Genomic DNA, 12,020 nt, shown 5'->3' on the forward strand with positions numbered 1-12,020 from the left:
TAGCATACTTTTTCCTGCATTCAGCTATCCAGGTAAGTTTGTGTCCCATAGAAGAGGGGCAGGTAACATAGATTATGTGCTTGTGATGTTGACTCCTCTACCTTCTCTCATCAAATTCCTCCTTCTCTGTTTTGTTTCTTTTTTATTTGTATATCTCAACTAACCCATCTCAGCTAAGCCTCGTACATCACAAGCCAGACCCCCACATTCTCCTCCGACACAGATACTCCTGCTTTTAACCCCCTGCCTGCCTCCCCACCCCACCCCGATTCCCTCGCCTCCTCCTTGCCTTTTACCCCTCCTTTAAGTGCTTCTCAGAGCGCTCTGTACAGGGCCCCAGAGAACCCCAACTTTCAAAGGTCAGGTTAAGCACAAGGCTCACTGGTGTCAGTATCCTGAAATGTAATGTGTTCAGGTTCATGTTTGTCTACAAGCCCAGTGACGCCCAGGGGCTGCAGTCATTCCCTCAGAGGGAGAGCTCGTTCTGGAGGGTCTGAACAAGGGTCTGATTTTAAAAGCCTTGTGCACAACAAACCCACAGAGCAGCAGTCAAGTCTTTGTGTTTGCTTAGCATACCAGAGTTTTTCACACAATGCAACAATTCTGAAAGCAGAAAGTTCATGTTTTGGACAGCCCTGTTTCATTGCAATGTATTTCTTTGTTTACAGTTAGATACTTGGTTAATGGGAGTTGGCACAACAGTATAAGGAGAAATGAACTAAGATAAAACTCAGAAAGGTGCATTATACAGCGCCCTTGCAGCTAACAGTAGAACTCATTTTACATAATAGCACATTCTCTGTAATACATTGATTTCTGTTGTTGTGTACTACCTATTCTACAGAAATGCAACACAAATATCCTGTTTAGGGAAATGTTTCTCTCTCTCTAAATAGAAGCAGTTAAAATTCAAATTGTCATCTTTATCACCGATTTGTATTCCAGTGTGCAACTTTTATTTCTCTTTTAGAAAGAAAAAAATGTACTTGCGTATTTTAAAATGACACAGCACAACAGAGAAAATGCCAAAATAACTTGACTTTTTTGGTTTTTAGATGGAAAATACATAATAAATTAATCACTTCCTAAAACCACAGGAAAATTACTTGTAAACTAGTTAGTTAATTTGTTTTTTGCTCCTTGTTGAACTGTAGACATGGCATGCTGATAGACCACTATTATAATTAACACAAACAACACGTACATATAATTCCAGTTAAAATCCATCTGACTAATTCTAATGGAATTCATTTCTCTGAAGACTAAATTACGAGCATTCTCATATCTGTCAGTCACTGCAATAAGAACTAAATAAACTAGCATATTGTATAATGTTCATGCTACACAATGTTAATTTTATAGCACTCTCTGAGTAATTGATTATAATAAGTCAGTTTGTGATATCCTTCTTGGTGATCAGCTAAATCTATAAATTGCACACTGGACATGAGAGACCTCTTACATAGGTACTGCTGCTTTGAACAGCTTTAATTGACTGTCCTTTCTATAATATTTGCTTGTGTTTCTGTTTGTAAGGCAAAACAACAGAAACAAGAAAACAAAAAGCTCTTATAGATTTAAAAAATTAATGTTTTTGGTTTTCCTTGCTTTGCTTTCCCTGTATTCAGGACCTCAAATCAATGCAATATTTCAATATTTTTCTTCCCACCATTGATTAAAATGAATCCATTTTATATGAAGCCTTAGAATCTGAAGCTAGTGTTAAAAGTGACATAGCTTTGCCAGAATGTGTGAGATATCTACTTTGTACAGATGTATAAAAATATTTGTATATAATTTTATACACTTGTTTTTAATATACTGTGTGAATGTGTGATTCCCCACTAGGTTGCAGTTACTCATTCAGTCTGAATTTGGATAAAAGTCCCTTCCCTTGCCTTCTCATGGCTGAAGAGTTCAGTTTTTTGATGTGCTGTATAGCTGATAGCTATATCCATAGGTCTTGTGCAATCTGAGGGAGCTACAGGAAAATGAAACTATGTTATGGGTCTGTTCCCACGGGGGGGGGGGGGGGGGGGATAGATCAGAACAGGAAACATTAATTAGGCCCTGTAAGTAAAAATTAAAATATCTCTTGCCTCACCTCAAAGCATTGCTTTGGAGGGAGTGTGGCATATCATATTCCCACCTTCACCCACCCTTCCCAGACTTTCCTTGACAGCCAATCCAGAAAAAGTAACTTGACTGACCTGTCTGCAATCCTGAGCTTACAGCTGCGATGTGTTAAACTGAAAGCCTAGCAGGGTTAAGTAGTCAAATTCAAATTCCTGCCTCGCATTGTTCCCCAGTGATTTATTACTCATAGCTTAACAGCCCTGTGATCTGTATTGAGATTGACTAACCACTGAGGATGTTCACAGCACTTTGGGAACTGTGCTGTCCACTTTTCTGTGAATATTCTTATTATTATGTATTTATTAGTAGATGCCCTTATCCAGCATGACTTAGTTTACACAAGACACATTTTAAAGCATTACAAAAGTGCAGCCTACATTCTAGTACAAGGGTTCCCAAAGTGCATCCCGGGGGCCAAATGCGGCCCTCAAGGATGTTTAGTGCAGCCCCTCAAAGACAACCTTCAACCACAATATATAGGAATTTAAAAGGTATGATTTGGGACATATTTAGTTTCATCGGTAGTTCATTTTCTACTGCGCCCCCCCATCCCATGCAACCTCCGGAAATTGGCCCTCCATCACCAGATATTGGGAACCCCTAGTACAATGAGATAGCAAGGGCGGACATAATACACTTTGTATTGCGCTTATATTTTGTAAGTCGCCCTGGATAAGGGCGTCTGCTAAGAAATAAATAATAAGAAGAAGAATACAGTAAGTCAAAGGAGAAGTCACAGTAAAACAATAGAAGTGCTAACAAAGTATGCAGGAGCATAAGGAAGCATAGTTAAATTATGTAATTGTTCTGAATGGAAACCAGAAAACCCTGTAGAACTGCAGGACTGGGGTTGTAGAGCCTTTCACAATTTTAATGGAAATTGTGTATTTACACAGTACAGAGAAAGCACCAAAAAATGTAATAATGTTTATTGAGTTTCTTTCCAGTGTTGTTTTGGTTTGTTCGAATTGTGGACAGATTACCTACACCCCTCCTAACCTAAACCCCAACCCCTCCACCATAACCACCACCATACTAACCTGTCTCCCTCTCACCTTCCCACCTGTGTCCTCCTAACCCTGCCCTCCCCCTTTCCCCTCCTCCATTTAGGTGGCGGTGATCAATGACTCCCTGGACACTTTGTACACTGAAGCGGTAGAGGAGGGGGCAGCGGGGCAGAGCCGGAACAGCGAACTGTCTGCCTCGGGCTTCCCCTCCCAGCCGGCTGTGCTGCTGGTGCCCGCCACCCCCGGGGCATCCCCTAAACTGGCACGCTCCAGCGTTCGCACGCAGCACAATCAGAGCAACATGCCCAAGTGCCCCTCTCCCAGCCCATCCCCATCGCCATCCCCCCCTCCTCCTCCACCTCCCCCGCTCCCCCCCACCAGGAGGAATCCCTTCGGGGAGCAGGAGGACACCGTGGACCAGGAGGTGTCGCGCATCATTACGGCCGGGCTGGGCCTGGGCGAGGGCTCGGACCGAGGGCCCTGTCTCCGCCAGCTGAAGAAGTACCACAGTGTGGATACTCAGGGCCGACGCCTCCTGCTGACCCGGCCCGCCTCCTGGCTGGACGACCCGCGCCGCCACTCCATCGAGATCTGCTCGTCCGTGGAGAGCAGCCCCCAGCGCAGCTCGGGCTCCTCGGGCTTCGTCTCGCGCGCCGAGAGTTTCCAGCAGCCCTCGCCGCGGCGTAAGAAGAAGATGAGTCCCCCCTGCATCTCTGTGGAGCCTCCAGAGAGCCAGGAGCTCCAGCCTGGCTTCCACACGGGGCTGCCCCCACCGCCAGGGAGGGACACTTGCCTGAGGAGGCGGGCACCGTCCTGCGACTCCAAGGACTCGATAGACCTGGCTGGGGAGGGTGTGCCCCCCGACGGCTCCCCCAACCCAAAGCTATTGACTCTTCCCAGTTTCTCCTTCGAGCAGACTGACGGCGAACATTAAACATCAGCCACAGCGACATCAACAGTAATAATAAAACTGACATTAAGAATAGCGATCACCATTGTCCTTTCTGCATTGCCAAAAAAAGGAAAAAAAAAAATAATAAACAGACATGAATTCATTAAGACTGTTTCTCTTCCAAGACACTTTAGACGCTACCTTGGTTGCTGGTGAACCCAAAGAACTCTCCTGGATTGTGTCCACCAGCTTTGCAGAAGATACGATGGACGACATTCAGCCTCCCAGCCGAGGGCCACTTCCAGATACTGTTTAAGACCTTTCTTTGTGGGGCGCAGCTCAATCCAGGGATGGTGAGAGGTACAAAGCAATACGAACGTTTTAGAGACACTACTTCTATTTTCTTAAATTATTGGGCCATAGTGTTGATGCAGGATGTAATATTATTATTATTATTTTCTTGGTGACATTTTCTTTTGATTTTGTTTGGTTTATTTGTTTGTTTTTCACCATGGGATATTTTTTTAGCTTTTTTTTTCGGATTTTACAAAAAAATGGAACTTGTTTTTCAAAGTGCTTCTGAGATCCACCTTTGTAGGAATAATATAAAACAACAACAACAGCTCATTAAACTGCTCTTTGATTTTAAGCACAAACAGTAGCCAATAGTGCATTAAATATGAAGAGAAAAACTATATATATATATATATGTGTATATGTATATATAGTTACATGAACCCATATATTTATGGAACCATTAGGATGATTGTGTGACTGTTTATCTGTTTTTAATCCCTGCCTTTTCAATTAGAAACCGAAACTGAATCAATGTGTGAGTGAATTTGTGTACAGGAGCCTTGGCTGCATTATTGTTACCTTACCCAGAGGTGTGCTATGACAAGATTGTATCGTCCTTTTTCACAAAGTCCACAGCGGAATCGGTTAAAGACTCGGCCCTCCGCGAGGCAGTGGAGCGCTCTGTGAAGATGCTTCCTGTACACGGTTCAGAATGTATCAATCGAATGGATACTCCTGTGAAAAAGTGAATGTGTTAATACTTACATGTCAGTGTCTCTGTGTATTTGTCTCTATCCATGAGCTGGAATGACCACTCAGAGTTCACAGTGGCCCTCAGTGAGACGCTGCAGACGAGAGCAGCAGTACCTTCATGGTCTGTGTTCTCTCAGCGCAGGCCTCCAGGGACGCTAATTCATTCAGTGTTCAGTGAAACCACCTCAGGAAATATGCTCACGATGACAACTGACTCAGTACTGTCAGTATTTGGACAGGCAGAAGAGTGTTAACATTGCCCTTACAGACAAGGTTGTCCCTGAACACACTCTCTACTTCTCATTGCTTTGTTTTCAAAATCTACATTGTCCGCAAACTATTTCCCTTCATACTCAAGAAGAACTCACTGAGAGCAAGTTTTATCATGTCCTGGATTAAATAATTAGATGTTTTATTGCTTGATTGATATTTATTTTAGTAAGGGAGAACATTATTTGAAATATCACCTAATAGGAATGTACTATTTTAATGATTAGCTAGCACTAAATCATAGATAGCATCTTCATAAGATTTGGTTGTATACTTATTCCCAAATACAAATAAGTGACTAATTCACTGCCTATTTAGGATGTCTTAAAATAAACTTTCACCTTTTAAAATTTACACACAATCTCTCTGTATGTTTAGCCGATATCAGATTTTCAGAATTGAATTGTATAATTATAAATTGCTCTATATGGCATTCAAGTAACTTTTCTGATATAATTGCACTGCATTCATTTTTTACACAGAAACAGTAGTAGGATTATGAGAAATTAAGTTTAAACTTGTGTGCAATCGATATCGGAATATGTTACATTTACATATATATATATATATATATATATACTGCTATGTAATTATTAAACAGATTCTAATACATAGAAATAGATTTTAATCTAGTATTTAGCTAGTATTAATAAATAAATATGTGTATATATATATTATATATATACAGGAGATACCTGACTGTGGAAAACCACAGGAGGAAAGCTATTCCCTGTATCTGTGTTCACTGAAAAAAATATATATATATTCTTGCTCATTTATGTTTCAAAAGTCAGCAAACAAATAGTTGAAATGCATCAACATTGTCATTTGCTGACTGTTGAAACATGAATCTGTATAAGCTATAAATAAAAACAAGTGGAAACATCTTGGGTTTAACAGCAGTGTCACTAGGGATTTGAACTCACGCGTACACTACAGGCCGAATTAGTTATTCTTTCACTGTGCAAGCCTTATGAATTGCCGTTTATCTTAAAACTGATCCAATCACAGCAATAAACACTTTAGACAACATATTCACCCAGGTTACACGTTGATTATTGAAGGTTTAGGAGCCAACTGAAAGGTCTGGGGTGTCTCACAAACATGGGCTTATAGGACCAAGTCAAGCGCAGTAATATCTATAGGTGGGTAAGTGATAAACTAATAGGGTTGTTTTCTCTCCTGCAGTTATGCTGGTAGATACCTATGATCTTATTTTGGGGAACACCTCTAAAAACGTTTGCTGCATAGCATCTAAGAAAAGGAACACAGATGATATGAGAGCTATCTTGAATTATTCAGACACCAGTGTGGATCCAGTTTACATCCATAGGATGTAAACTGGATCGGATGTGTGATCATTCAAGGAAGACTTTGACTACAATAGGAAAACAGCAATTCTTCTAAATGTCTCCTCTAAACAAATTACATTTGTCAGAGATATGGCTAAATACAACAGTGACTAAAATACAAACAGAATCAACGACACCTGTTCATGCCTCAAGTTCCAGCAAAAGGTAAAATAAAGTTTAGAAGCCCACATTATCTGCAACTGCTATGTTCACACTGAAAATAAAAAAATTAAAAATTAACAAATGTGTAAGTAGACGAGTTAAACAGTAGCCAGTGAATGTAACATTATTGCATATGGCTCTCTATATACAATGCAGTCCACAGAGACCCAGAACCAAACACACACTCCTTCACACACACACACACACACACACACACACACTTACACTTTCACTGGAATTGGTGTCTTTGGTGTAAGAGGTAAGTGAAAATTAGACCTTTCTTTCTATAGTGTGATTGGGCAGTGATCATTTATTTGATGTATTTGTTTGCCATGGACTGACTCTGTTAATTAATTCTAAGATGTCTTTTTTTTGTTTGTTTTCTTGAACATTTACATTTGGATACAGAGTTGCGTGTTTCATAAATGAAGCTATCAGTAAAAGTGTACCAAAATGTTTGCTACTTTCATAACAGTTCAGGCCCCGCTGTAATGTTGCAGATATTTGTTGTGTACAAACAGGATATCACTGTGTACATGGATATAATGGTTGTTGTTTTTTTTTTTCAGAAAATGTATGGCATTTGATCATTGGCAGCAGCAGAAATTAAGTTCTGGGGTTCTTTGTATGCCATATTTGAATTTACATGACAAAGAATGTTAGTTTTCATAAAGCTAATGGGTTTTTTAAACTTTTATTACATTTTCGCTAGTGGTCTAGATCAGTGTTTTCCCATCCCTTTTTGCATTCCATCCCAAGTTTTTGCGTGGCACACCAACCCTTCCTGCCCACCCACCTGCACACACTGCCCTTTTATAAACTTGAAAATAAAACCCAACTCTCAGTGAAAAACCTCAACTTGTCCTGATGCACAGACTCATTTCCTTGTGGTAGAAACATATTTATTCCTGATAAACGAGAAACGTTTATTTCTTTATTGTTTTCAGGTTTTCTTTTTAATGTGCGACTTGTTCTCATGTCCAAATCTTCCATGGCACACCGATGGTCCAGAGACCAATGGTTGAGAAACACTGGCCTGGGTAAGGGTAGACCTCCTAACGCCAGGATACAGGGCAAGGGCAGAGATTTGTGATGTCTGACCCTCAGTCAGGTGAGATGATCTCAAGCGATGTAGTGCTCTGTAAATCAGTATGAATAGACACTGGGGAGACAATAGTAGAGTAAGTGTGAGAAGACTCCAGGATTCTTATAAACACACAGGCAGCTGTACATAAATGAATGACATAAAGCTAATGTAAGACCTTATTCCATCTCTTAAGAGCATTTGTTGTAGTGCTGGGAATGTACCAAGCAAAGTTTCTGTATCTTTCAATGTTTTTTTTACCCTCATTGTGCTGCTTCCTAGATATAGAGATGGAAATTATTGCATTAACCCATCCGGATAACATTGCCTCATCCCATTTACGATTTCAACACCTAGAACAGGAATTAGTGGAGACCACAATGGGACTCTGATACAGGCCTCAGAAAGGTAGGTTTACTGTGCAACTAACATATTCCACCAGAGGGAGATCTAATTCTAAGATAAGTGTTTGGTTTAAGGTGTGTAAAAGCAAGGTGAGGTATTTGATATATATGGTTGTCATGGCTACAGTTAACTTTATATCTGCTTTTTAATGTTGCTTTTTTAGGTATATATTTTTTCACTTATATTTTGATATTTACCAGAACCAAATGAGCCCATTTCTGTTTCAGTGGAGTCTATTTGTGTTGGTTGGTTAGTGAACAATAATGTAATAGGCACTTTTTAATAATTTAGATTTTTATTTTTATTTAATTTCTGATTTCTTCTTGTTTTTCCCATAATTGGATATACCAGAATTACATTTTAACAACAATGGCATGACAATTCAGGTTGGACTGTTTTAATAAAATGTGCTATATTAGTAGTAGTAACTGCAGATTACCCAGACCAACAGTTCTGAAGTTAGTCACTTTTAGATTTGGGCAGACGACTTTGGAATGTTGTATTTTCAGGATCAAATAGAGAGAGTCGCATATTACAAACTGCTTGTTAGGAGAATAGATTGACTTTATAAATGGGAATATTGCAATAAATAGTATTTTTTTTTTAATTTAAATGTACAACAACACATTGATATGTTCAAGAGCGTAATCGTTGGGTTAAGAAATATTGACATGTATGTGACCAGTTTCAGCTATAATCAATCAATCTTTATTAAATATAGTGCCCTTCTCAAGGGAACTGCCACAGCACACTTTACAGGAAATGTACACATGTGCAGTAGTAATTAACCACTAGGTACAGATGACAGAAAAAATAGAGTGAGGAAATAAATCTCCACGTTCTGATGTACTGCAAGAAACAGAGTCACGGTTATGTAAATGCTATTACTGGAACTAGGCTGTCTGTTCACTATGTACCATGCCACAGAAACATTAAGGTCAACCAGTCAGTTCCCAGGAACATAAGCTCAGCATCACAGGTCAGTTTGCCCTATTCAAGTGTCAGTTTCGAAACTCCTTATTAGGGACAGAATAAGAATAAGACAGAACTGTTTGTGATTCATCAAATGTGAATTTCGCCTTTCCCAACAACTGAGTGACATCATGGCATGACCAATAGGGATTGTTTCTAGGAATAGGACAAACCTTAAATCCTAATTAGCATATCATTGCCTATGCAAGTAGGGGAAGGGGAGCGATTCATCAAACATTTCAGGTGCGAAGAAGGACTGTTTTCTGTCCTACGTTGAAGCTGTCCTTAACACGGACAAAACAAGGACGGGCTGTGGCGTTGGTGGAAAATGGGGGTGCAAATGCATTTTCAATGGCAGACCTCACGGCAAATTACTTTATAAAGGCTGCTATACAACTAATGGAGGATAATTTGTGACACAATTGTAAAATAAATAAAGACATAATATAATACGAAACACATAAATAAATAAAATGTATGATGATGCCCTTATCCAGGGTGACATAAAAAATATAAGAGCATTAGAAAAGTGCAATACAGTATAAAAGTACAGATCAAAACATAATACAAGTTCAAAATTAGACAAGTGGATAGGAAAAATATACAGTAAATACAAAATATAAGTCCTACATCCTAGATTGTTAAAGCTAGTGCATATAAGATGTGAAGTCTTTGTTAAGAGCTAAGGGAACTTAAGAACATAAGAAAGTTTACAATGACAGGAGGCCATTTAACCCATCATGCTCGTTTGGTGTCCATTAATAACTAAGTGATCCAAGGATCCTATCCAGTCTATTTTTAAATGTTTCCAAATTTTCTGCTTCAACCACATTGCTGGGGAGTTAGTTCCAGATTGTGAAGACTCTCTGTGTGAAGAAGTGTCTCCTGTTTTCCATCTTGAATGCCTTGAAGCCCAATTTCCATTTGTGTTCCCGGGTGCGTGTGTCCCTGCTGATCTGGAAAAGCTCCTCTGGTTTGATGTGGTCAATGCCTTTCATGATTTTGAAGACTTGAATCAAGTCCCCACGTAGTCTCCTCTGTTCCAGGGTGAAAAGGTTCAGTTCCCTCAGTCTCTCAGTAGGACATTCCCTTCAGACCTGGAATAAGTCTGGTTGCTCTCCTCTGAACAGCTTCTAGAGCAGCGATATCTTTCTTGAAGTGTGGAGCTCAGAACTGTCCACAGTATCCAGATGAGCTCTAACTAGTGCATTGTACAGTCTGAACATCACTGCCCTTGTTCTCAATTCTACACTTTTGACAATATACCCTAACATTCTGTTTGCCTTTTTTATTGCTTCCCCACATTGTTTGGATGGAGAAAGTGAGGAGTCCACATAGACTCCTAGGTCTTTCTCATGCATTACTTCATCTAGTTCTATACCTCCTATAGTGTAATTATAGTGGACATTTTTGTTACCTGCATGTAATACCTTGCACTTGTCCACATTGAATTTCATCTGCCAGGTGTCGGCCCACAACTGAATATGAATGCCTGTGCTGCCGAGATTGTATCTGCTAAGCCACCTATTTAAGTATCATCTGCAAATGTGACAAGTTTGCTAACTATCCCAGAGTCCAGAACATTAATATAGATTAGAAAAAGCAAAGGCCCTAGTACTGATCCCTGTGGAACTCCACTAACAACCTCACTCCAGTTAGAAGCGACTCCTCTAATCGGCACCCTCAGTTTCCTATACATCAATGTAGCAACGGCTGAACAAACCAAGGGAACTTTTTTTATGGTATTTTTTTCTGTCACATTGTGTTCTTCTTGTACATGTCCCTTGGAAATGTATTTTGTTAGCTATGTTGTCCCATATGTTATTTCTATATGACACATTTCTTATGTTTGATAAATAGGTATTTAATTTTTTATTCCTTTGTGTACATTCAAGTTTAGATGAGTGCTCTGATTACCTGTACTTGCAGCTAATTCTGGGAACTTCACGGCATCAAATGCCATTTCCCATCACCAGGAAATATAATTTCAGCCATGCATGCAGAAAAAACAGTTTGTTCGTTTTGTTATTGTTTAGCTGAAGTATTTCTTCGAATTAGTCATTCTGATGATAATGTATGTTGGAAAATAAACTGGAGGCGCACAGAAAACTGCAAAAGTGTTTCCTTATATAAACTAAATATACAGTTTTGGGTGACGTTGTAAAATACTCGAAGTTACATTTTTCCACAGTAGTATAACACTATGGTGCAATTGTGAAACTGAGGACAGTATGTCCTCTGGCACCAACCCAAAACTACTTTGTTGTATGTGGAAAGGGACTTACTTAGCAGCAGTACGAAACGGTGATGGAAAAAAGTGAAAATTATTACAGACTGGATACTTGCAATCAGACCAAAAAGTATAACAAAACAAAAAGGTTAACACACCACCCTCTTCCTTCAACAAGCACAATAACCTGCACACCAACATTAACTTATATACATTAATACATTAGCGTTGACGCTACTCTACCCAAATCCAATTATCGGGCTAGTTATTATAGCAGTGTGTTGTGCGTCATAACGTATACATTGAAACTGTTGCAACATCATATCACAGAATGTCCTCCGCCATTTACGTCATTTAATATAAATACTTACTTTAATAATAATAATAATCATCATCATCACCATCTGTTTAAAAATGATAAACAACCAACCTAGTTTTGGTTGGTGAATTTAGTGCTGGT

The 12,020-nt window shown here is 39.5% G+C and overlaps 1 protein-coding gene across 4 annotated transcripts in view; it reads left to right on the forward strand.

Moving 5' to 3' along the window:
* The window catches only part of cacna1g (calcium channel, voltage-dependent, T type, alpha 1G subunit), a 198,530-nt gene extending 193,032 nt beyond the window's left edge, over window positions 1-5,498 (forward strand). For 3 of the 4 annotated variants that reach the window (XM_066704859.1, XM_066704860.1, XM_066704862.1), the window contains exon 34: window positions 3,247-5,498. In XM_066704859.1, coding sequence (XP_066560956.1) covers window positions 3,247-4,077 — 831 coding nt within the window. In that variant the 3' untranslated portion in view covers window positions 4,078-5,498. Of the gene's footprint in view, window positions 1-173; window positions 2,014-3,246 lie in introns of those variants that run through there. The other variant, XM_066704863.1, reaches the window with a different exon arrangement.
* The last annotated feature ends 6,522 nt before the right edge of the window (window positions 5,499-12,020 follow it).

This window comes from Amia ocellicauda, chromosome 5, assembly GCF_036373705.1.
Source record: "Amia ocellicauda isolate fAmiCal2 chromosome 5, fAmiCal2.hap1, whole genome shotgun sequence".
Lineage (NCBI taxonomy): Eukaryota > Metazoa > Chordata > Actinopteri > Amiiformes > Amiidae > Amia > Amia ocellicauda.